Source organism: Salmo salar, chromosome ssa06 (assembly GCF_905237065.1).
Source record: "Salmo salar chromosome ssa06, Ssal_v3.1, whole genome shotgun sequence".
NCBI classification, from domain to species: Eukaryota; Metazoa; Chordata; class Actinopteri; order Salmoniformes; family Salmonidae; genus Salmo; species Salmo salar.
The window spans coordinates 20,352,075-20,379,832 of record NC_059447.1 but is presented as its reverse complement, the minus strand read 5'-3'; the positions used below and the strand labels follow the sequence as shown (position 1 = coordinate 20,379,832).

Genomic DNA, 27,758 nt, shown 5'->3' with positions numbered 1-27,758 from the left:
GGTTAAAATACTATTTGAAATCCTTTCAAATACTATAGCTGTGCTTGATTGAACTGGCCTGGCTTGATGGAGCAATAGAATAGTCTCAAAGTTGCAAACCTCGCCCATCTGGCAGTCCAGGCACAATAGAGCAAACACACAAATTATTTGAAAGATTTCAAGTAGTATTTGAACCCAGGTGTCACGTCCTGACCAGTATAAGGGTTATTTGTTATTGTAGTTTGGTCAGGACGTGGCAGAGGGTATTTTGTTTATGTGGTTTGGGGTGGTGATTTATGTAGTAGGGTGTTTGATTTATTATGTCCGTGTTTTGGTCTATGTTTTGTATTTCTATGTTCTTTCTAGTTTGTTGTATTTCTATGTTTAGGTTTATGGGGGGTTGGACTCTCAATTGGAGGCAGGTGCTTTCTCGTTGCCTCTGATTGAGAGTCCTATATATGGGTAATGGTTTGGTGTTGTGGGAGATTGTTTCTTGTTTTGCCTGTGTGAGCATGACAAGACTGTTTTGTTGTTCGTGCGTTTTTTTCGTTTTGTTATTTTGGTGTTCTCTTTAGTTAAAATAAATACAAGATGAGCATCCACATTCCTATTGCGTTTTGGTCCTCTATTCCCGACGACAACCGTTACACCAGGTCTGGAAGATCGTATCTGTTCTGAGTTTCTGCTGTGTATTTATTGGTCACAGAGGGATTAGACTAGCCTTGTAATTACCAGACTGATTACCGCTGCGCAGCGAAAAGCCATGTAGGTTCGCGAGACCAGGCGGCTTGCGAGGCTGGGATTAGACAACATGGCTGAGAGAAGACAGTTGATTAGGGGGAACCAGGAAGGACAAAGCTCAGAGGACAGACTGCAGGAACAGAATGTTGTGATGAAGAGAGGAAGGCTAGGGGAGAGCAGCTGATAGTGATGTAGCACATTTGGAAACAAAGACGATAAACTATTTTTACAGCATCTGGTGGATGGAGAGGAAAATGGGTGTTGTGGAAGCAACATTACACAGATATAGAGAGAGAGAATGACAGAGAGAAGGAAACAAACAGAGAGAAGTGTGCAACGCCAGGGTTGTGGGTTCGATTCCCACGGGGGACCAGTACAAATAAAAAAAATAAAAAATAAAAATCATGAAATGAAATGTATGCATTCACTACTGTAAGTCTGCTAAATGACTAAAATGTAAAAAAAAAAAATGTAAATGTAGAAGGGCAAAGAAAAAGAAACCCAGAGAGAGGGAGATAACTGTTATAGAAAGAGAAAAATGGAAGACAGAGAAAAAAATGGGAGAGAGAGGGAGAGAGAGACAGAGAGAGAGATTGAGAGAGAAATAGCAAAAGAAAGAGATATAGACAGCATTAAAGGTACTACATGTAACAATGTAACACACAAACTGTCTCTATTGTCAAATTGACTGGGGCCAACAAATCTCTTGTTTCAAATTGACTGGGGCCAGCAAATATCTTGTTGTCAAATTGACTGGGGCCAGCAAATATCTTGTTGTCAAATTGATTGATCCGTTGTTGAATTGAACTTATAGCTTCTTTACGTTCGGACAGGTCACAATACTCTCATCTCTTTGAGTGACGCATGTTCAGAGAGTGGACATAGACAATGTTGTCACACCAAGTCAAGCAAGGGTGCCATGCGTCACAGGAGTTGTCAACCCCAGAGGTCTTTCCTCACCCTGTTAACTTTCACCACCATCCACAGGCCTTAGAATAGTGCTATTTCTCTGTCTTTTTATTGCGTTTTTAGCTCTACCCCTCCTTCCCTGCCTCTGTCCTCTATATATCTGTTCCTCTATTTTATGTTTTTTCCTCTCTCCTTACATTCCTCCCTCTCCTCTCCTTGCCTCTAGGGAGCCATCAATTCATATGCTGGTGAACACTTCTCCCTCTCCCTCTGTCTCTCTCTCCCTCTCCATGTCTCTCACTCGCTCTTTCTCCATCTCTCTTTCAATTTCAATTCAATTTCATTTCATTGCCAAAGCAAGTGAAATTAACAAGAATTAAAACTGAGAAGAAACAAATTTAACAACATCAACAAAAAACTATTAACAGTAAACATTGCAGTCAAAAAGGTTTCAAAAAGATAAAGACATTTCAAGTGTTATATCATCAGCTTTGTACAGTGTTTTAGCAATGTGCAAATAGTTGTAGTATGAATAGTAGTACAAATAGTACTACAAATACCACCAATACTTATAAACAGATAAATATTGGTGATATTTACAATGTTGTTTGTGCCCCACTGGTTGCCCTTTTCCCATGGCAACAAGCCACACATCTTGCCACTGTGATTACACATGGTGGTATTTTGCCTAACAGATGTGGGAGTTTATCAATGCTGGATTTGTTTTCAAATTCCTTGTGGGTCTGTGCAATCTGGGGGAAGTATGTGTCTCTAATGTGGTCATACATTTGGCAGGAGGTCAGGAAGTGCAGCTCAGTTTCCACCTCATTCTGTGGACAGTGGAGACATATCCTGTCTTCTCTTGTGAGCCAGGTCTGCCTATGGCAACGTCTCTCAATAGCAAGGCTATGCTCACTTAGCCTGTACATAGTCAATGATTTTCTTAATTTGGGGTCAGTCACAGTGGTCAGATATTTTGCCACTGTGTAGTCACTGCTCAGGGCCAAGTAGCATTCCAATTTGTTTGGCTGATTCTTTCCAGTGTGTCATTTAGTTATCTTTTTGCTTTCTCATAGTTTGGTTGGGTCTGTTTGTGTTTGTGAACAGAGCCCCAGAACCAGCTGGCTGAGGGGACTCTTCTCTAGGTTCATCTCTCTGTAGGTGAGGGCTTTGTGGTGGAATGTGTGGACATTGCTTCCTTTTAGGAGGTTGTAGAATTGAACATCTCTTTTCTGGATGTTGATAACTAGTGGGTGTAGTCCTCATTCTGCTCTGTATACATTGTTTGGGGTTTTGCGTTGAACACAAAGTATATTTTGTCAGAATTCTGCATGCGGATTCTCAATTGGGTGTTTGTCCCATTTCGTTAATTCTTGGTTGGTGAGTGGACCTCAGACCTGACAACCATAGAGGGCAATTGTTTTTATAACTGATTTAAGTATTTTAGGATGTCAAGTTTTATGTTCCTTTTAATGGCATAGAAGGCCCTCCTTGATTTGTCTTTTAGATCGTTCACAGCCTTGTGGAAGTTACCTGTGGTGTTGATTTTTAGGCCGAGGTAGGTATAATTCTTTGTGTGCTCGAGGGCAATAATCTCTCTCTCTCTCTCTGTCTCTCTCTCTCTCTCTCTGTGTCTCTCTCTCTCTGTCTCTCATATTACCACACTAGGCTCATACATACTGAGAATGCATCATCTAATGGGCAATTACTTTGATTCCCACCATTAGTTCATTTTAGAACAGTGCATCCACTTACCTGAGTATCAGCTTTTGTCAAACCCGTGGGTCTGGAAAGATGATTCTCTTCTTCAATAGTGTGCAGCAAATTCTTCTAGATGAAAAATCGAAATTAGTATGACATCCTGGCATTTAAAGCATACTCAATTGTAAAAAATGTGCATACCGAAAATGCCTACTATTTAGAACACGGGTATTCGGACACGGCCAGAGCGAGGGAGAGGGAGGGAGGGAGAGAGAGAGAGAGAGAGAGAGAGAGAAAGGGAAAGAGAGAGACAGGAAGAGATAGGAAGAGAGAAATGTACAGTCACTCTAACCTATAATAGTCCTTAGTAAGTGGTGACACGTAGCTATAGTGGTCCCTTGACCAGTGCTTCACACTGCCGCAGCCTGGAGGCTGCCCCGGGGCACTGGGCAATCTCATGGTGGTTAGCGGCCCATCTCAGGGCTACAGGAGACTGGTGGGGGCAGTTGGGGATGGTGGATTGAGATGTAAGGAAAAGGGGGATTTGAAGACTTGGAATGGAGAGAATAGGGCAGTGAGGAGGAGAAGAGGAGAGGGAAGGAAAGTACAGGAAGAGGTAGGCATATGTCTAAAAGAAGGTATAAGGTAGTGAGAAGGAGGGGAAGAGAGGAGAGGGGTGGTGGCAGTTTACCTCCTGGGTAAAGCAGGGCAATAGAGGTGGACTCTTAGACATATCAGTTCATTCGTCAGAGTGACAGCTATAAGGTGACTAGTCGGCCATCTTGAGTCAGATTGTCTCAGGAGACATCGTTCCCACTTCCCAGGAAATCACTATCAAATAACTTCACCCCCCTTTCCTCTCTCTCTCTCTCCCTCCCTCAGCCCTCTTTCATCCCCCTTTCCTCCCTCTCGCTCTCTCCCTCCCTCAGCCCTCTTTCATCCCCCTTTCCTCCCTCCCTCTCTCCCTTCCTCAGCCCTCTTCATCCCCCTTTCTTCCCTCTCTCTCGCCCCTAGTGTAATATGTCTTTAAGCCCCACGCCACAATGCAATATCTTTCTTTCTTTCTTTCTTTCTTTCTTTCTTTCTTTCTTTCTTTCTTTCTTTCTTTCTTTCTTTCTTTCTTTCTTTCTTTCTTTCTTTCTTTCTTTCTTTCTTTCTGTCTGTCTGTCTGTCTGTCTCTTTCTCTCACTCTCCCTCTCTGACCCATTTCAGTTGAAGGCATTCAGTTGTACAACTGACTAGGTAGCCCCCTTCTCTCTCTCTCTCTCTCTCTCTCAATTCAATTTAAGGGGCTTTATTGGCATGGGAAATATATGTTTACATTGCCAAAGCAAGTGAAATAGAAAATAAACAAAAGTGAAATAAACAATAAAAATGTACCTTAAACATTACACTCACAAAAGTTCCAAAATAATACAGATATTTCAAATGTCATATTATGTCTATATACAGTGTTGTAATGATGTGCAAAATTTGACATTTGAAATATCTTTATTATTTTGGAACTTTTGTAAGTGTAATGTTTAAGGTACATTTTTATTGTTTATTTCACTTTTGTTTATTTTCTATTTCACTATTTAATAGTTAAAGTACAAAAGGGAAAATAAATAAACATAAATATAGGTTGTATTTACAATGGTGTTTGTTCTTCACTTATTGCTCTTTTCTTGTGGCAACAGGTCAACAGGTTGCTGCTGTGATTGCACACTGTTGTATTGTTATTGCATTGCATTGTTATTTGGCTGCGTTTACACAGGCAGCCCAAATCTGATCTTTTTTTTTCACAAACTGGTCTTTTGTCCAATCACATCAGATCTTTTCACATCAGATCTTTTCAGAGCTGATCTGATTGGTCAAAAGACCAATGTCACAAGCGTCGTTGTAGGGAGCGGACCAAACTGCAGTAGGTATGTGAATGCTCATCTTCCTTTTACTGAAGAAAACCAAACAAAACACTTACACAAAAACAAACGACGAAAACAGTCCTGTAAGGTGCTCAGACTATACACGGAAACAACCACCCACAAACACAAGACAAAATAAACCCACTTACATATGGCCTCCAATTAGAAGCAACAACAACCTCTAATTGGAGGTCGTTCCCAAAACTAACATAGATATAGAAAAACTAGAAAACCCACATAGAAATAAAAAACATAGAACATAAACCAAAACCCCCGAAACACACTAAACAAACACCTCCTGCCACGCCCTGACCACACTACAATAACAAACAACCCCTTTTACTGGTCAGGACGTGACAACCAATTAGTGAAAAAAGTACCAGAATTGGGCTGCCTGTCTAAATGCATCCTTACTTTCTCTCTCTCTTTTCTCTCTGTTTCCTATATATGCTGAGTGCACAAAACATTCGGAACACATTCCTAATATTGAGTTGCACCCCCTTTCACCCTCAGAACAGCGTTCAATTCATCGGGGCATAGACTCCACAATGTGTCGAAAGCATTCCACAGGGATGCTGGCCCTTGTTGACGCCAATGCTTCCCAAAGTTCTGTCAGGTTGGCTGAATGTCCTTTGGGTGGTGGACCATTCTTGATACACACGGGAAACTGTTGAGCGTGAAAAACTCAGCAATGTTGCAGTTCTTGAGATACTCAAACCGGTGCACCTGGCATCTACTACCATACCCCGTTCAAAGACACTACAATATTTTTTATTGTCCATTCAACCTCTGAATGGCACACATATACAATCCAAGTCTCACTTAGAAATCCTTCTTTAACCTGGCCAGTCATGGAAAGAGCAGGTGTTCCTAATGTTTTGTACACTTAGTGTAGTTTTCCATATAATAAAAATAACCCAAGGGCATACTAAACAATAACACAAGGCAATGCTAAAACACAGGAAAATACAAAAACACTTCCCAGTAGCATAGGCAGGAAGTTGAGGGATGAGTCAAATATATAAACCGGTTTCTCATGGTACTGTTCCTGCCAAATCCAGATATATGAACATAATTAGTACAACTTTGGCCACATGGGATTGATAGATAGGCAATACTTAAACAAGTAATGGAGGGTACAGGTCAGTGTTTCCCAATCCCAGTCCTCTGAGAGAAGAAGAGGGAGAAGGGGAAGGAACAAAGGAGGAGCGAGGAGTTGGAAAAAACATGTTTTGTTTTGGAGTTCCTTGAAATTGCTGTTGTTTTGTGTTAAAGTAAAATGTTTGAAAGGAAGGATAATCTCACATTTATATGCTATGGAGTTCCCTTGACATTTCTGTTGTTTGTGTTTTGCATTGTGTGCGTTTTGTGTTTCTGTTGTAGATTTTCTGTTGTTGTTGGTGACTGTCATACATTTAAATTATAGAAGTAAAATCTTTGAAAAGAAGGATAATCACATTCATGTGCTATGCCAATAAAAATGCAGTCTGAGTGCCAGTCTGTTTGTGCTATCATGCCAACTCATTGTCACTCAATGGCTGCATTTACACAGGCAGCCCAATTCTGATCTCTTTTCCACTAATTGGTGTTTTGACCAGTCACATCAAATCTTTTCACTTCAGATCTTTTTCAGATCTGATCTTATTGGTCAAAAGACCAGTTAGTGGAAAAGAGATCAGAATTGGGCTGCCTGTGTAAATGCAGCCATTGAGTGACAATAAGATCAGAATTGGGAGGCCTACATGAAAGCAGCCATTAAGTCACATATATAAACCAGTTTTTCATGGTACTCTTCCTAACATTTCCATTGTCGGTTCACCACAGGGGTTCGAAGTAAATCCAGACATATGAACATAATCAGTAAAACTTTGGCCACAAGGGGCCACAAGCATAAATCAACTGATAGGGGCTAGTCAGTGTTTCCCAATCCTGGTCCTGGCCATGAGGACCATAAGGGGTGAATAATTTTGTTTTTACCATAGCACTAACACATTGAAACAAGTAATCAACTCATCATAAAGCCTTTTATCATGTCATAAAAGGCTGTGTTGGTGATAGGGCAAAAACTAAAATGTGCACCGCATTGGTTCCCCGGGACCAGAGTTTGTAATTTGAGAAACAACTGGTGCATGTGCTTTATAAGGATTTCAACTTGTGTGACTTGATGTGTGATGTGACTTGTCTAGGCCCAACTGCAGCAGAGACAGTAGTGGTTATACCAAGATGGATAATCTGTGGTTGTGGTTATTTCCCCTGGAAGGACTGGATACTGTATGTCTTCCAGGGGAAACTTGATAGGTTTCTGTGCATCTGGATCCCCGTGGTTCAGTATAGGGGAAAGGATGCAGTGTTGAGAGGGGTTGGCTAGCCCGTAAGAGAAGAAGACGAGGGACAAGGGAAGGAAAGGAAGAAAGAGTGATGAGTTGGAACATAGTGACAATGCTGGATTATTCTTCTTCTTCTTTTTCTAGTAGGTTTTTGGAGTTCCTTGACATTGTTGCTGTTGTGTTGTGTTGTACATTGTGTTTGTGTTGTATGTTTTCTGTTGTTGTTGGTGACTGTCACGTGTTTAAATTATAAAAGTAAAATGTTTGAAAGGAAGGATAATCTCACATTCATGTGTAAAAAAGTCATACAAATTTAGCATGAGTGTCAATCTGTTTGTGTTGTCATGCCAACTCCTTATCGCTCATTATCATGCCAAACATGTTTGGCTTGACCAGGCTAATGCCCACATTCCACCCTGACAATGATCTCTACTACGGCCACAAGGGTGTGACAGAGGGCCATAATCAATCATCTAATGGGGTGGATATTTTAGCTTTTGCCCTAGAACTAACACATTTTATTAACTTGATTCAACTCATCATCAAGCCTTTGATTATTTCAATCAGGTGTGTTGGTGATAGGGAAAAAATTATAATTTTGGGTTCCTAGGAAAAGGAAATGTAATTTGGGAAACAATTATGTATTTATTTAACTAGGCAAGTCAGTTAAGAACAAATACTTATTTACAATGACAGCCTAGGAACAGTGGGTTAACTGCATTGTTCAGGGGTAGAACAACAGATTTTTCCCTTGTTAGCTCGGGGATTCGGTGTAGCAACCTTCCGCTTACTAGTCCAATGCTCTAACCACTAGGCTACCTGCCACCCCGTGTATGTGCTTAAAGGGTATTCAAACATGTTTGGCTTGACAAGCACACAAACATAACTGGGACCAGGCTAATAAAAATGACTGGAATACATGTCCATGCAATATTGTATGTCTCAAACAAGATGAAAAGACCCCATGCTGGTAGAAGAATCAATTTTCTATGATCATAGTTCATTAGTGTCTGACACCCAAACCATACAACCATTCATCTGTCCACATAAAACAACATGAAAGCATTCCTTGCCAGAAATCACAGCCGTGGGTTTATCCTATGGGGAGAGAGTCTCAAATAATGAACTCTGTATTAGGAATATAGCCAATATAGTGATATAAACATCTTCCCTCTCAAATTAATGTCTTGAACCATACATCAATCCAAGTGTAGAATCTTTTTTTTATTTTTATAGTATCCTGGATAGTCCTAGCCTAATAAAAAACATATCCTTTTTAACAAAATATTAAAAAAAAAAAAAAAAGTTAAGACTGATATTTGGAAAGCTGTAAATAAAGTTGATAATGCTAAAAACAGCTGCTGTGCAAAGATTTAATCAGTCAGCTTGGGCTCATAGAATAGACGTGACATAGTAAACGAAGATCAGAGTAACTCAATTTGTATGATATGTTACATTTGGTATGGTGACATATATAACGTGAATGTCTAGCGACCCAAAGGTTGCATGTTTGAATCTCATCACGGACTTTAGCACTTTAGGTAATTAGCAACTTATTAATGAACTACTTACTACTTTTTAGCTACTTTGCAACTACTTAGCATGTTAGCTAACCCTTCCTCTAACCATAACACTTTAACCTAATGCCTAACCTTAACCCTAACCTTAACCACCTAGCTAACGTTAGCAACAACAAATTGGAATTCGTAACATATCATACGCATTGCAAATTCACAACATATTGTATGAATTGCAATTCTTAACATATCATATGAATAGTAATTCATAACATATCATACAAAATTGATGATAGATATCCACAAATGTATAAATACCATACCAAATGTAACATATCATACTAATTTGAACAGCCACGATTGTCCTTTAATATGTTACGTCTAACCCTGAGTCCAGGTTGCATCAGTCCTATTGCCTTAGCTTGTGCAACAGGTGAGTACTGTATGTATGGCTTTATGGTGGATCAGTAGCTATTGGTGAGAGACCTGCACAGAAGCATGGTGACGTTGTCACGTTATTGTGATATATAAATACCAGCGCAGCAGCCAGCCTCCCTCTCCAAAAGGACTAGCCGAAAAGCTTCAGATGAATTAACTGCATTCCCACCTTCAAATGAATTCTGCACCCCGCAGAGCTGGAGCTTGCTGTTTTACTTTGCTAACAGTAAACTACCCATTCATCACAATCAAACAAGATACTTTGATTTGATAAGAAAATATATCTTAGTTTACATAACAATAATGATGAGATTGTAGGCGTTTTGAGATCAGCAAAGATGAAAAAACGGATTATTGAGTGTGTGCCGCTCTTGGAATTGAGACGAGGACTTGAACGTTGACTTCATCGTTGTGTGACAGTCAATTTCTTCAAAACATTTCGTTGCTTTGATACAAGTCTAACAGCACCACGTCGATAAAGGCGCGCGTCTGAAGTGGAAAATATATGGAAATGCGCACTGCGCGAATGGCTAAACTCGGACGTGCCATGGACAGTGTATGAAACGCTCAGGTAAGTCTTTCAATAGAAATGAATAAAGAGAGCAAATATGTTAGTTTTTTCATGGGAATTATTAAAACAAGATTAAAGTTACATTGTTTAATATGTCCCTAAGCAATGTAATATTAGGCTTGAAGGATTGGTGTGCTTGGTGAAAGCAAGACTACTCTAACACTCTTACAGAGGAGCTACTGTACACCTGGATGGCGCGTACCCAAACTGTGAACAGGACGTTAGTGCAGTAATTTTACACGCTACACCAGAGAGGGAAACAGATGCGTGGGTGGAAGCAGAATCAGTAGTACTAGATCTCTTCTGCAAGGAATCTATTGATTTTGGGTCCAATATGGGTATATGACTATATGACGACAGCCATATTTCTCATGACATCAAAAATAAAGTTGAGTAAAAATTCTACAACCATCTGCAGTTAATTCATTAACCTCATTCATTAATTAACAATTGAACAGTTGCTGGCTAGCTGCAGTGGTGGCCTGCCCATTTGGGCGTAAGGGGCAGATTGGTGTGATTGGTCAAATTGTAAAAAAAAAAATATATATATATATATTATATAATTCATGATTATGTTTTAAATGGTTCATAAAAGTGTGGCAAATGTGTACATTTTCATGTTTAAAAAATATATTGTTCAAAACAAGTGGTGCAGTTACTTACTCTGCCAGCAGCAGCAACTCCGTGGGCGTATAGGCTGTGCGAACATTGCTTGGATTGTTTTGCCACCTATTTGATATGAGGGAGAACTGCCCCAATGAAATCACTGAATTTTATAGCATACATTTTTACAGCACTAAGTAAATGGACCACCCTGGAGCGCTCAAATGTTCACTCAGTCAGAACTTCTGGGTCTGCTCTAGTCTTCCTCCCAATGAGTCTCTCACACCAGACAGCTTACTTCTGCTTGAGACTAGATCTGCTCTATCAGGTACAGATGATGCTAAAGCAAAAAGCTAATTGTATTTAACTTGTAAATAAATAATCATAACAGTCATGGGAGCTTGGGACCTGATAAACCGTACATCTACATCCAACAAGTCGAAGGACAGAGGGATACACTAGCTAGAACCTTCTCATCGCAGATCTGGTAGGGCAAAAAAGCATGACTGTGGCTGGTCAATTGTATTGTTTCCCCCATGATGTTTATCAGGCGACATGTTGTGTGTTGACTTACACAGCATAAATCTGGGTTCATCACAAAGCATGATCAAATTAGTTAGCTAGCCATAGTAACTTTGAGAAACATTGTGAACTAGTTTGGTAGTATCATGACACAAGGCGAGACCCAGATGCAGACAGAGGAGGCAGATGGTTGGAGTCGTACAATGTTTATTAATCCAAAAGGAGTAGGCAAGAGAATGGTCATGGACCGGCAAAAGGTCAAAACCAGATCAGAGTCCAGGAGGTACAGAGTGGCAGACAGGCTTGTGGTCAAGGCAGGTGGGTACAAAGTCCAGAAACAGGCAAGGGTCAAAACCAGGAGGACTAGAAAAAGGGAGAACAGGAAAACCGCTGGTTGACTTGGAAACATACAAGATGAACTGGCACAGAGTGACAGGAAACACAGGGATATATACACTGAGGAAAATCAGCGGCACCTGGAAGGGGCGGAGGCAATCACAAGGACAGGTGAAACAGATCAGGACGTGACAGGTAGATTTTTGGGTCAAATGAACCCTTTATCTACCTTTGATAAGCAGATAGCTAGCTATAGCTAGCTGGTAGCTTGTTAGCTAATTAGTTCCCATGCCAATTTCAAGTCTTTCTAAACTAATATCTGACTAACTTGGAAATAGGAAGTTATTTCAGAATGAAAGTTAACTTGCTAGCGCTTCATGCTTTGTGACATTATGTTAGCCATCCCCAGTTAGATCATGTGTTTTCACTTATAGCATCTGCATGCTTGTTGCATTCTCCCTGGGGCACTTGTTCATTTGTGAGCTGGCTGCTCATTCTAAATAGACCCACACCCCTGGGTTTCAACCAATCACAGCCGCCACTGGCTAGCTGTCTGTACTTTGCCGGCCAGAAGAAATGCACATCAATTGATTTTGTTGACAAAACATACCTTGTTCTCCGAGGACGGTTGCTACAGCATTCCATGCTTTTTCTTTGGACAAAGCGTCCTTGTATTTGGGGTTGCTGGGGTCGTACAGCAAAGGGTGCTTCTCAACTTCGATGATCAAACGGGTGTCATCCATTTTGCCAACTTTGTCCTGTCCTGTCAAATCAGAATAACTTCCAAGGAGGGTTGGAGGAGGGGTCTACTCTACAGCATCCTCTGCCTCAAAAGATAATACAAGGTAGACCATCAGCTCTGCAACTGCCTTTCTGTTCATCAGCTGGTTTGAATGTTTAAATGTTTCAAAAAAAAAGTGTTGCTACTATACATATAACAACCTACCTCCAGTTATGAACTAGGAAGACTACAATCAATCAATCAATCAATCAAATGTATTTATAAAGCCCTTCTTACATCAGCGGATGTCACAAAGTGTTGTACAGTAACCCAGCCTACAACCCCAAACAGCAAGCAATGCAGGTGTAGAAGCACCTAAAACTACACTTTCATTTATATTTGAATTTTATACAGGTAGCCTTCTACTATTGTATTGATGTAGCCTACTACTATTATTCATGTTTCTATTACATTTTCACTATGAAGCTGAGTGAATATGTTTTTAGGTGTCAAAAAAAGATTTAGGCACTTTGTATGGTGTTCACGCATGTGGATCCGCGAAAAATAGACTCCAAACCTAATTTTAGGTTGCTGCTACAGCAGCTGCACAACACCTATGCTTTATGCACGTGCTGATATAGCAAGTAACATTGACAACAGAATGACTCTTATCAACTCCGTATCAAGCAAGTCTCACGGAAATCCACGCGTGGCATAGCTGGGCCGTTACATGCTCTTATTATTATTAGTGTGCTTGCTGAAGGCAAGACCACTCTAGATCTCTTACATAATAATATGAATAATATTTTGGGGGGCATAAATTAACGTGGGCTTGAATGAGAACAATTGTAATACAGTGGTAGCTATTCAACATTGTCCAGCTCCTCAGCCAATTAAGCTACAAGACCAACTTTAAAATGTTCAGGCTATCCTAACTACAAAATTCTCTAAAACCTTTCTAAACTATATAAATAAATGTATTTGCATAAATTTGAATAACACTTAATGGATTCAATGCCAGCCATAAGAACACAGTGGTGGACATTTTAAAAGCTACCGCTCTTTAACCATTTCAGCTACAAATATTAAAACAACTTTAAAATTGTAAGAACTTTATAAATTATAACTATTGACATTTGCATAAATTACCATAACATTACCCATCTAAAATAGCAGTAACTCTTGAACCGTTCAAGCTAGAAACAACAAACCAACTTTTACATATTTAGGCTATCAATCAATAAATCAATTAATCTTTCAATCTACCTACTTTTTCAACTGTAACTGGTCACTACCGTTACTACTGCAGTCACTAGCACTACCATAAATACTTCAAGACAAGCTAGCAAGCACACACATATTTTTTAGGAAATGTACTTTTCTAGTATGTATGTGTTATTCTTTTCACATGGCTGAACCAACTTTATATGTATTATACAATTGTAAAATGTGAACAATTCAAAGCATGAACATTTTTTGCCTGCAGGCTTTTGCATTGATATGCAGCATTGCCTGTGTCTAGTTTTTTTTATTAGTTCAATGACTGACTGTGAAACTATCTGACTTGACGTTAGGTATCTGCCCAGCGTCACCTATCATAGCATTTTACTGACAGAAGTCACCCGGAGATCAGCTGATTTATTGCCAGGACATGCATGTCCTTAAAGATAAGAATGTTCCAATGTGGTTAGCTAAAACTGTCATAAGATAGTTTACAAGGCCATCATCCAGAGTTTCAAATGAACAGATATGCCACTTTTCCAGTTCGTTCTTATTGCAGGGCGCGTTGACAGGAATTAGAATTTGACTATAGAAAACCATGCCTTTGTTATGTGTGACATGACAATTGGAGAGAAAGAAGATTACACAGGCTGCCAAATTCTGATCTTTTGCCCAATTATTGTCAAAAGAGCTGATCTGATTGATCTGACCAATTAGCAGCAAAATATCAGAATTGGGCTGCCTGTGTAAATGCAGCCAAAGAAGAGGTGTGGAAAGAATGTCACCATGCAGGTTTGCAGATAGTTGTCACGTTTCCATCCAACCATTTTCTGTGTAAAAGGTAAGTGGTATGTAGGAGGGAAACATGATGGTATTCTGTTAATAGGCTATTTGCTCCAAAAAAGCATTTTCATCACCATGTGGATTTACACAAGTGATCACATAACCTTTCACATGTGAAACCATGTGGTTTTGGAACACTTCACACATGATGATATTTCACATTATGTCACGTTCTGACCAGTAAAGGGGTCATTTGTTATTGTAGTTTGGTCAGGACGTGGCAGGGGGTATTTGTTTTATGTGGTTCGGGGTGTGTGTTTATGTAGAGGGGTGTTTGTTTAGAATATTCCGGGGTTTTTGGGTTATGTTCTATGTGTCGTATTCTAGGTTCTATCTATGTTGTGTATTTCTTTGTGTTGGCCTGGTATGGCTCTCAATCAGGAACAGCTGTACATCGTTGTTGCTGATTGAGAGTCATACTTAGGTAGCCTGTTTTCACCTGTCCCTTTGTGGGAAGTTGTATTCGTGCACTGCTATGTTTAGCCTGCAGAACTGTTAGCTGTCGTTTGTTTTGTTGTTTTTGTGTGGTGTTCGTAATAAAATAAATATGAGCATTCACGTACTCGCTGCATTTTGGTCCACTTCCTACGACGGCCGTTACACATTAACCTTCACATGTGAATTAAAATGTTCACATAATGCACTGCAAGCAAAAATGTGTCGTTAGGATGTCCCCGGAACATCCTGAAATAGCCACAGTGTTTTCAACTTACAAATGTGATGTACATGATTACATTGTGTTTGTATATTTATACAGTCATTATTATTCAACATGTTCTCACCCGGGATTTGAACTCATAACTTCTTAGTTCCCGGTATTCTGATCCTCCTGCTACACCACCATGTCTGTGTGAATAACTGAGTTCACCTGTACACTGAGTTCACTTCCTACACTTTGGACTTCAAAGTAAATCTCAGCATTGTATGAAGAAAAATCAAATGGTTTATCATAGTGATTCAGGAGTAACATTTAAAAATAACATTAGACAACTATACAAAAAAAAGATCTAATTGCTGAAATAAGTAAATAGAATCAATGATGAGAGAATAGTCAGATTAACTGATAACTAAAATAGCAGTGCAGATGGTACTCTTTTGCTAAGTGCAGAGATGTTTTCTAGGTACTGAATGTGATGGGTCTTCTGAGAATGTTACAGACTTTGTGGTGCAGCAGAAACATCAGCATACCCAGGTGGGGTCATATTGAAAAGTCACTACTACGTGATCATGCCAAATGTAATCATATTGTCAATGATACAAGATTTGTACACAATTTTAGCTGAACAGCATACCACTTACCTTAAAACCTCCATTTCATTACTTCTCTTACAAAAAAAGAAATCACATGAAGAGAATAACATGTTTTCACTCATTTCAATTTTCACATGTGAAAATTAAATGAGCATTTTCACATGTGAAAAACTGTCACTTGAAAATGTAATTTGCACTTTAACGGGAAACACTTTCAAAAGCTGTCACATGGTTTCATGGTATCACATGATGAAATTTTACATCCCCATGTTGTCACATTTATTTCACATGAGATCATGTTTTCATATGTGTAATTTCATGTTGTCACATGTTTCTTTTACATGTTGTCACATGTTATCACATTAACTTCACATAAGATCACATATGAAATTCATATGGTTTTTCCTGCAAGGGTACTGCAGTCACTATCACTACTATAACTTATTTCAAAACTATAAATACTTTAAGACAAGCTATTGTCGTGTCTTTGGGGTACCATTAAACTGAAGACATGTTTATCAATTAACTCCCTGTAATTATTATCACGCGATTAAACTGATTAATCGTTTAATTGTAATTAACTAGGAGATCGGGGCACCAAGGAGAATATTCAGATTACAAAGTTATAATTTTCCTAATATAACTTTCCTATTTTATAATATAGGCCGATTATCTTCTGGTTTAAATGGTGTATTTTACCTCGCGTTCAGTCTCATTCCAAACGTCGTAAATTGTTGTATCTGCACGAACCCAGTCTTTACTAAAATCATCCATACATCAATTGTCTTAAAATCATTTATTTACTACACTAAGTAATTAACAGAAAACATACAAACAGTAATTATCGTCACAAAGGATTGGTATAGTAATGTGCCCTAATGGCTAACAGGCATGGCTGGTCTGTTAGACAATGGGTCATAAACGGTCAGCTGAGAATGCACACCTACAGAGTTCATTAATATTAACAATTGACAATTGAAGGCTCACTCATTTGGGAACAATTGCAATCAATATATATTTACGCTCAGTGTGTCGTTCTGATTCTTGTTGGAGAGTTCTGTTCTGTTGGGGAGTTTTGTCCGCGTTCTCTCTCTCTCTCTCTCGGTTAGGATGGATCTTTCAGAGCGACATTCATTAATGTCGTCATAGAATGGATGTTTCGTTGGTCTTCGCGTTCGATGATATAATTTACTTAGCTGCAGACTAATAATTAATATCAAAGACTTGTTCTTATTCTGTCGGTATCAATAGTCTAAAAGTTAACCACGTGGTATGGTTCACTTTCAGTAGAGGAATTGGATGGTAAAACCTATTGGCCATGGAGTGGAGGCCTGGTCTGGAGAAATGGAAATCAGGGTGGGTTTTATAGTGACCCTTGAACAGGCTTGTCAAATGACGCCTGGTCCTGTATGTGTCCCTGGGGGCGTGCCTATGACTGAGTTAGACTTGGTTACAGAAATACAATTCTATCACATTACATCAGTACATAGCATCTCAATGTATTACAAAAGCTTTATCCTTATTAATACATTCTATACTACCATTATGATGCAAGTCTCAAGCTGAGGCTATTATATAAACTGTTTTATGGTAATATGGCTATATTGTCTCTTCTGAGTATCACAAAATTGTACCAAGCGGACCAGTTCGTAGCTGGATTCTTCACCAATCTTCCATACCTTCTCCAGAACACAAATGTCGCTTGGCTCCCCAATTCTGTGAGTTGGAAGAATTTCCTGTGTCTCTCTATGGGCCATGTGGCCAGAGACTCTCCTGGAATTTTAGAGTTTTTACAACCCTTTCACACAGGGCCTGGGTTGGGGGGAAGGTAGGTTGGGTGGTGGTGCAAAAGGGAGGGGGTCAACTGTCCTCCCTGTACCAAAAGAGGCCAACGTCATGACACTATCAAGAACACAAATGTTCTTTAGGAAATTTACTTTTGTAGTTTGTCTATTTATTCCACTCACTCTAGCACTTAAACCGCTAACGCATTCAACACTAAACAAACTATAGAATGGGTAGACAGCCCCAACACACATTCAACGCTAAACAAACTATAGAATGGGTAGACAGCCCCAACACACATTCAACACTAAACAAACTATAGAATGGGTAGACAGCCCCAACACACATTCAACACTAAACAAACTATAGAATGGGTAGACAGCCCCAACACACATTCAACACTAAACAAACCATAGAATGGGTAGACAGCCCCAACACACATTCAACACTAAACAAACTATAGAATGGATAGACAGCCCCAACACACATTCAACGCTAAACAAACTATAGAATGGGTAGACAGCCCCAACACACATTCAACGCTAAACAAACTATAGAATGGGTAGACAGCCCCAACACACATTCAACGCTAAACAAACTATAGAATGGGTAGACAGCCCCAACACACATTCAACGCTAAACAAACTATAGAATGGGTAGACAGCCCCAACACACATTCAACACTAAACAAACTATAGAATGGGTAGACAGCCCCAACACACATTCAACACTAAACAAACCATAGAATGGATAGACAGCCCCAACACACATTCAACACTAAACAAACCATACAATGGGTAGACAGCCCCAACACACATTCAACACTAAACAAACTATAGAATGGGTAGACAGCCCCAACACACATTCAACACTAAACAAACTATAGAATGGGTAGACAGCCCCAACTTCGATTGCTTGAGATTTTTCCCCCTTCTATTTATACCTTTTCTACTACAACAATTCTTAAATGCATTTCACCAAATGCTTTTCAATGGCAATAAAAGTGCCTGTAACACTTTATTTTAAGGGTACATAATGAACCATTTATAAGGCATTTATAAGGCATTTGCTCACCATGTATTAATCATTACTCCCACATTTGTAAACGTTAGTAAGATAATTATTCACACGTATATATATTTCCTTCAACATCCTGTGTTGTTGTCTTATTCTTTTACCAGGTACTACAGGAATGTCTACCAATGGCATGCCCATCTTTTTTTACACTGGTCACTCAAAACATTTATGCAATATTTATATACATAGCACTCACTTTAGATGAAAAATGCAAAAATACTTCACTTGATTAGTAAATGGTTTATTCATGTGGGAGTAATGCTTAATAAATGGTGAACAAACAATTTATAAATGGCTAATAAATGGTTTGTTACAGACCCTTGAAATACCACTTGAATGGTCAAAACTTAACGCTACTCCTCTTGAACCGTTTAAGCTATCAAAACCAAACAAATGTTGAAATATGCAGACTGAAACAATATAATAATTGCGCACAGCTTTTTGATACTATTTATACTTTTCGAACCATAAACATTTTAAATGTGCATTATAATGGAAAAAATTAAGACGCTAGCATACATCCAAATGAGTAAAAAATGTATTACCCTTCAGAAATACTTGTAATAGGCCTTTGATTATTGATAAAAAAATTTTTTTAAAGGGCAGATTGCATCATCTGTGGATCTATTGAGGGGGTATGCAAATTGGAGTGGGTCTAGCGTTTCCGGGATGATGGAGTTGATATGAGCCATCACTAGCCTTTCAAAGCGGTAGTCATTTAGGCAGATTACCTTCGCTTTCTTGGGCACAGGGACTTTGGTGGTTTTGTCTGAAATGGCAAAATGTATCAACTTGACCAATCCACATTTTGTATTTTGCCCTCAAAAACATACATTTTTTAAAAGATCAACTGTTTTGTGGATTTTCTATGTAACTTTATTTTAGTAATATTTTGTTGTCCTTTATGGTTTAACTTGGAGACATACCAGGGTTTAAATTGGACCCGGTCTGCCAGGTAACACTCCAAATGAATGGCTCAGAAATAAGAAATAATCATTTCTAACACACTTTAATTATTATACTCAGATAAGTTGCCTTTTTACAGAATGGCATTACAGAATTTACACTTCCATATGTGGAAACATTGCTACTGCAACATGTTAACACCACCTTTTCACGTGAGGAGAATAACACTATTTCACCATCACATGTGAAAGGGAGATTTTCACCTGTGGAGTTTTTGTACATGTGGGGGGGGGGGGCGCGCAACTCAATATTAGGAAGGTGTTCCTACTGTTTGGTATACTCTATGTTTATAGACATAATGCTAATAAACTTTAACCACTTCAGCTACAAATATTAAAACCACTTTACATTTTTAAAAACGTTAAATTATACAGAGTGGCTACGCTAAAGATACTGAGATTTTGGCGCATGTGCAGGATCGAGTCCTTTCAGCTGTTGCCTTAGTGCTCACTCAGTTCGTGACTCCCCTGCCGCTTGTTCAAACAAACTTAGTTCATTGTCTGTTGTAACAGTAATCAAAGCAAACATGAGAACGACACAACAGGCAGTCTAGCAATTTCATGTTCTTTTTTTCAGGAGGGGAGTTGGCGTACATGCAGCTATTTAGGCAAGCTAGATGTACACAGCATATCAAAAAGCAAGCCACAGACAGGCAGTAAGTAGCGATTCGATGTGCAAGCATTGGCTATAGGGAGACAGAGTTCTTATTTTAGCAACTGGCTGTATGGCAGCATAACTATAAAGATTACATCATCACAAAAAATGCTGTTGGTTTTTCCCCAATGCAATGTGTAGACTGCGTCTTGCTTGTGCAACGGCAATATCCGTTACAACAGACAGATAGCCTTCATATATATATACACTGAGTGGACAAAACGTTAGGAACATCTGCTCTTTCCACGAAATAGACTGACCAGGTGAATCTAGGTGAAAGCTATGATCCTTTATTGATATCAATTGTTAAATCCACCTGAGTCAAGTGTAGATGAAGGGAAGGAGATGGGATAAAGAAGGATGTTCAAGCCTTGAGACAATTGAGACATGGATTGTGTACATGTGCCATTCAGAGGTTGAATGGACAAGAAAAAAGATTGAAGTGACATTGAATGGGGTATGGTAGTAGGGTCTATGCCCCGACGAATTGAGGCTGTTCTGAGGGCAAAAGGGGATGGTACTCAATGTTAGGAATGTGTTGTTGATGTCTTGTACTCTCAGTGTTTATATTTTTTGAATGTTTGTTCAAATCGCCAACAAGTTTTTATTTGAGCTGTTCAGAAATATGAGGCAGAGACATAGGTAACATCATCATGTCGATCAAAGTGGTTGAGGCTTCAGAAGAGGGTGACTAAAGCATAGAGTAAAGAGACAAACTTGAATGTGTGTATTAAATAACATGCGCAGAACATGATTCTGATTATTTGTTTCGGGGAAAAAGTTTCCAGAACATGAATGTACTGTAAGTATTTTGTTGGATGGTGTATACCTGTCACGCCCTGACCTGAGAGAGACTGTTTGTTTCTCTATGTGGTTAGGTCAGGGTGTGGGGTGGGCATTCTATGGTGTCTATTTCTTTGTGTTGAGCCGAGTATGGTTCCTAATCAGAGGCAGCTGCCTATCGTTGTCTCTGATTAGGAATCATACTTAGGCAGCCTTTCCCCCCACCTGTAGTTGTGGGATGTTATTTTTGTACTGCTTGTTGTAGCCTGCAAGACGTGACGGTCGTTTGTTTAGGATTTTGTTTAAAGTGTTCTGGTTTATAATAAATGAAGATGAACACACCACGCTGCACCTTGGTCTACTCCTTTGGACGGTCGTTACAATACCATGTGTATTCTGTAAATATCATTTATAAAACTTGACATTTTAAACTTGAACCGCACAAGCTAGACACCAAACCAACTTTCACATTTTCAGGCTATCCTATCCTATCACCCATAAATACATCAAGACAAGCTGGAAAGCACACACATTGTCTTAGGAAGAGTCCTTTTCTATTTCTTTTAACTACAATAATGAGTTTTTCACTACTGTGGGCTTATGCCAATCATGGACACTTCATAGCTTTTTCCAACATCTTAAGTGGGAATGACTGTCACTGTATAATATACTGTTATTAATCTGCATAAGAAATTAGGCTTATAAGAAATTAAAATCAACCCACTGGCAGTTTATCTTCAATGTGTCCTTTATTAATCTTTTATGGACAGACTATGTAAACAAAAAAACAGATTACGTGTGATTTTAGGTCTGGGTTAACCGAGATTGGTCCTTTATAGATAGCAAAGTGTAGTTTGAAGGGGCAATCTGCAGTTCAAAATATTACAAAGCAGTCACCCCGCTACTTGTTTTGGTAAACAGCTGAGGGGTGGGGCTTGAGTAATATAACCCCTCACAAATTCATAGACAAAGCTATGGATGTAAGGATTTACCATCCATGAGATTGAAATGATAGTTTCACCATGTTTTAAAGCTATAGTGGTTGTTTACATTGACTTTGTTTACAAACATTGGAGTAAAACGAGCTTATATTTTGGCTTCTGATGGGCTCCTACAGTTGAATTAAGCTCATGAGGCATTGATAAAGTATATTATTCAAGAATCAATGCCTATATATCAATCATTTAACGGTCCAAAAATGGAAGTAGTAACTGCGGATTGCCTCTGTAAATGGCACAAACATGAGTTATTAAAGTCATGTTATGTTTTCTTTATAAATTAGAATATTATATAACCAACTTTTGGGCACTGGAAAGTGCAATTTTTCATGAGTGAAAATAGAAACTGTCATGATTTTGCGCTAATAGAGTCAGACAATTATGTCCCTACAATAGTTTTGACTTAGATTGACAGAAATGTCAAACCGATTTATGCAACTTCGCCTCCATGCCACATGCAATTGTTTATAGTCACAACACTAGGCTGTTGAATGGACGTCATTCCAATGTTTTGGACTGCGGTTCAATGAATCCCCACATCAGACCACTTATTGGCGCAACAGGTTTCAGCAGCTAGGGCTAGGGGTTTACTCAGAAACACTGACCCATCTTGAACAAGAACATGTCAACCCTTGACCTAGCCTTGACTGAGTCTTCAATCAGATACACCCAGCATTGTCCAGGACTTGCACGCCATTGACAGACTAGCCAGCCTACTAAAATTGTGCTGATTGGAACCTGCTTGTCCATTTCTGTCTTAACCTAAAGTAGGGGCAATCTGCGATTGTTACGTCCATTTTTGGACTTCAGAATTCATCATATAAACCCATTGAAGAGTATAAGAGTTTAGTTCCATTGTCTTACCGCATCGGAACCAAACAGAACCCCATCAGAACCCAAATATAACCATGTTTTACCCCTTTGTTTGTAAACAATGGTTAAAAGTATAATTTGGATATCTTGGATGGTCAGTCCTTGCATCCATAGCTCTGTCTATGAACTTCAGAGTGGTTACATTTCTCCATCAGCTATTTACCAGGTCAGTGGCAGGGTGACCACTTTGGTTACATTTCTCCAGCCCCATCCATCAGCTATTTACCAGGTCAGTGGCAGGGTGACCACTTTGGTTACATTTCTCCAGCCCCATCCTTCAGCTATTTACCAGGTCAGTGGCAGGGTGACCACTTTGGTTACATTTCTCCAGCCCCATCCATCAGCTATTTACCAGGTCAGTGGCAGGGTGACCACTTTGGTTACATTTCTCCAGCCCCATCCTTCAGCTATTTACCAGGTCAGTGGCAGGGTGACCACTTTGGTTACATTTCTCCAGCCCCATCCTTCAGCTATTTACCAAGTCAGTGGCAGGGTGACTGCTTTGTAGTAAAGCGGCATGGGGAATACGTGGAAGAAGCGCATGGATGTATGCCTGCCTGAGGTAGTCCATGGAAATTTGCTGTTTTTTTGATGAAGTACACAGTGAACAGTGTCAATATGGGCCCCCTGCCCAGAGAATGTCCATGTGCTGTTGTGGGTGAACAAAGTGGAGTAGTGAAGCAGTATAGTGGAAAAGGTGAAATAACACACTATTACATAACAAAAACATTGAAACATCACTCAACCCCTCATCCATAAGATGGTTTTCATAGACAAATGTCAGAATGACTAATGATGTTCAATTCTATTCTAATTTATTATATATTCTTCTTCTATTCTGTTCTTTTCAAAATGTCCATTAATTTAGGCTACTAGAATGTCTATTTTCCATCCTCAAAAACTGACAGTTCTATTTTTATTTTCAGCTTTATGGGCCATTTCCTGATTCATCTTCCTGACTTCCAACCCCACCCCCACCTTCCCGCTATGAATCCCCAAGACTGCACCTCCATCCCTGGGGATTTCAACCTCTCCTCCTCCAGGGGCTACTCCACGGTCACCAACCTCTTCATGAACGAGTCCGGCGAGAGCGCTCCCTTCCAGGACAGCAGCACCGTTATCACTGCAGTAATCTCTATGACTGTATTCATGGTGGGCCTCATGGGCAACATGCTGGCCATCTACGTGGTCCTGCGCTATGCCAAGATGAAGACTGTCACCAACATGTACCTTCTGAACTTAGCCCTGGCAGATGAATTGTACATCCTAGGACTTCCCTTCCTGACCACCCAGAACGTGCTCTCTTATTGGCCGTTCGGGCAGTTTCTGTGCCGCGTGGTCATGACGGTAGACTCCATCAACCAGTTCACCAGCACCTTCTGCCTGACCGTGATGAGCATTGACCGCTACCTGGCCGTGGTGCACCCCATTCGGAGCGTCAAGTGGCGGCAGCCGAAGGTGGCTAAGATCATCAACGGGCTGGTGTGGGTGGTGTCGTTCGTGGTGGTGCTGCCGGTCACCATCTACTCAGATGTTCAGGACCGCTTCAACTCGTGCAACATGAGCTGGCCTGATCCCCAGGACCTGTGGTCAACGGTCTTCATCCTCTACACGGCCATTTTGGGCTTCTTCGGCCCCCTGCTGATCATCTGCCTCTGCTACCTGCTCATCATCATCAAGGTATAGTTGGGTTGTATTATAACCCACATCCTCTTTTAGTCTTATGTTGTTCATTGTTTGTTCATTGTTTAAGGCCCCTTTCATTTGTTTGAGACCCCATTCCATTTGTTTGAGGATCCATTCCTTTGTTTGAGACCCTATTCCATTTGTTTGAGACCCCATTCCATTTGTTTGAGGATCCATTCCATTTGTTTGAGACCCCATTCCATTTGTTTGAGACCCCATTCCATTTGTTTGAGGATCCAGTCCATTTGTTTGAGACCCCATTCCATTTGTTTGAGACCCCATTCCATTTGTTTGAGGATTCAGTCAATTTGTTTGAAGCCCCCTTCCATTTGTTTGAAGCCCCCTTCCATTTGTTTGAGGCCGCCTTCCATTTGTTTGAGACCCCATCCCATTTGTTTGAGGATTCAGTCCATTTGTTTGAGGCCCCATTCCATTTGTTTGAAGCCCCCTTCCATTTGTTTGAAGCCGCCTTCCATTTGTTTGAGGCCCCAATCCATTTGTTTGAGGCCCCATTCATTTGAGTCCTTAATCCCTGCTTCTTACTGTCCCAAACTGAATTCTAATGGTTCTTAGGTTTGTTTCTATTTCCAAACCCAATGGACCAGTGCCTTAGACCCTGGCCTGGGCCTAAAACCTCTCCAAACCACTATAAAACCTCTCAATATAGTGATCTTCAAAGGTGTCTATGTCCAAAGGTATTCCTTCACAAAGTCACAGACCAAAACCTCCCATTCATTACAGGTGAAGTCTGCCGGGGCCAGGGCGGGCCTGACCAGGCGGCGCCGCTCCGAACGCAAAGTCACCCGCATGGTGGTCATCATCGTGGTGGTCTTCGTCATCTGCTGGCTGCCCTTCTTCACCACCAACATCGTCAACCTCGTCTTCATCATACCAGAGAACAGTGTCACTGCCGGCGTCTACTTCTTCCTGGTCATCATGACCTACGTCAACTCCTGTGCCAACCCGCTCCTCTATGGCTTCCTGTCTGACAACTTCAAGCAGAGCTTCAGGAAGGTCCTGTGTCTCCACAAGGCGAACGGGGTTGGGGTGGGGGACGGAGGAGACATGGGGAGTGGAGGGGGACGTCCCATATCCCCTAGGCTGGAGAGGGTGGAGACGACTCAGCAGCATGACCCGCTCTTCACCCCCCGGATCATGGACTTCAACAATGGACACATGCAGAACAACCAAGTAGGTAAATCTATAGAAATAAAACGAGTAGAACGGACATTAGCAATAAAGTGAACGTTCTGTGATGGGTGGACTACTAATTCTATGGGTCAATATTCTACCCAAGAACTGTGAATGGCTGTCAGGTATCAATTATTTTGGTCAGTCTGCCAAAGATAATCTTGAAGGCTGTCAGTTTCATTCATTGGTAGTCAACCGCAGCATACAATATAACTAGATTCACAGCCAATTTATATGTAATTTATATTAATCTAAATCAGTCCTTCTCAAATAGTGGGGCGCGCCCCCCTGGGGGGGCTCGGAGCGATGCCGGGGGGGGCGCGTGTGACCCCGGGGAACATGCTTTTTGTTGCCGCAGGGAGTAGGGTTTTTTTGCACCAAAAAAGAGCACACAGCACAAAGCAGGAGATATGAAGTGCAGATAACAAACCCTTAAGAGACACCATGGAAAAATATTTAACAGGGATGAAAAGAAAGGCAGAGAGAGACGGAGATAATGAGGCAAACGTAAGTCTCCCGAAAGCTAAGACGAGGAAATATGACGAAGCGTATGTAGCGCTTGGCTTCACTGTGACTATGGTGGGAGACGAGGAAAGACCGGTATGTTTACTGTGTCTAAAAATGTTGGCAGCGGACAGCATGAAGCCAAATAAATTAAGGCGTCACTTATAGACATTACACCCCAATCACGCTGATGAGCCGCTTGAGTTTTTTCAGCGAAAACGTGCCGAATATTGCCAACAATCGTCCCGCTTATATGTTAGCATCATATAAGGTGGCATACCAAATTGCTCAGTGCAAAAAAACCCACTCCATAGCAGAGGAGCTGATACTGCCTGCAGCATTAGACATGGTCTCTGTCATGCTGGATGACGCAAGTGCTGCAAAAATAAAAACTATCCCTCTGTCCAATGACACTGTCGCCAGACGTATAAATGACATTGCTAACGATCTTAAAGAACAGCTGGTAGATAAACTCAAAGACAAACTTTTTGCCTTACAGTTCGATGAAGCAACTGACAGCAACAAAGACTGTTTGTTTATCGCTTATGAACGTTTTGACATGACAAACTCCCTGTGTGAGGATCTACTTTTTTGTAAATATGTCAGAGACAGAGCCACAGCTGAAGAGCTATTCAAAATGCTGGACTGCTTCCTGACTGAGAATGGGCTAAAGTGGGAGAACTGCATTGGTGTTTGCAGTGATGGTGCACAGACCATGGCAGGCATAAGAAAATTACTTCGGGCACTCATCAAGAAGGCCTCACCTAATGCTGAGGGGACACACTGTGCTATACACAGAGAAGCACTGGCATGAAGGCACCTTTCCTCTGAATTAAGTGAGGTTATGATTGACATTGTAGGCATAGTCAATTTTATAAAGACCAGACCACTAAAAACAAGTCTTCTCTGCGATCTGTGAGGAGATGGGAGCTGAACATCAAGCTGTGCTGTTTCACAGTGAAGCAAGGTGGCTGTCACGAGGAAAAGTCTTGTCCCGAGTTTTTGAGCTCAGAGAGCAGATAAGAATGTTTTCGGAGAGGAGCACAAGTATGACCTCGCAGAAAAATTTTGTGATGAGAACTTCCTGGCAAAACTGGCCTACCTGAGTGACATATTTGGAAAGCTAAATGAACTAAATCTACAGCTTCAAGGGAAAGATAAACACCTCCCTCAGGTCACAGACAAGATCAGCTCTTTCAATCGAAAGCTTGCAATGTGGGGCAGGCGACTTGATGAAGGAAATACTGATTCATTCCAGAACCTGCATGAATTTGTTGACACTACTGACTATGATGCCAACTCAGTGATTCCATATATTAAGGAGCATATTTCATCAGCTGATGGGATTCTTTCAAAGTACTTCCCTGAAAACAGTTCCCAATATGACTGGGTGAGAGATCCTTTCAATGCACCAGCTCCAACTGGTTTCAGCTCTGCAGAGGAGGACCAGTTCATTGATATGACATCTGACTCCACATTGAGACTGAGGTTCACATCACAGACACTGAGTGAATTCTGGCTGAGTGTAGAGAGGCAGTATCCACTCTTAGGGCAGAGGGCCATGGGCATTCTTCTTCCTTTTGCAACATCTTATCTTTGTGAGACTGGCTTCTCTGCTGTTGCTGCACTGAAGACCAAGTACAGGTCCCAGCTAAAC

The 27,758-nt window shown here is 40.5% G+C and overlaps 1 protein-coding gene across 1 annotated transcript; it reads left to right on the top strand.

The window, feature by feature from the left end:
* Window positions 1-9,556: 9,556 nt before the first annotated feature.
* Window positions 9,557-27,431, top strand: LOC106606520 (somatostatin receptor type 5). The gene is made up of 3 exons (XM_014202779.2): window positions 9,557-10,087; window positions 23,647-24,400; window positions 25,148-27,431. The coding sequence occupies exons 2-3, from the start codon at window positions 23,651-23,653 to the stop codon at window positions 25,649-25,651; spliced, it is 1,254 nt and encodes a 417-aa protein (XP_014058254.2). The 5' UTR covers window positions 9,557-10,087; window positions 23,647-23,650; the 3' UTR covers window positions 25,652-27,431.
* Window positions 27,432-27,758: the final 327 nt, after the last annotated feature.

Excerpts from the sequence above, each read along its gene's own strand:
- LOC106606520 (XM_014202779.2), top strand. The coding sequence starts at position 23,651 with ATGGGCCATTTCCTGATTCATCTTCCTGACTTCCAACCCCACCCCCAC. Across the intron at positions 24,401-25,147 it reads ACCTGCTCATCATCATCAAG|GTGAAGTCTGCCGGGGCCAG; the intron begins GTATAGTTGGGT and ends CATTCATTACAG.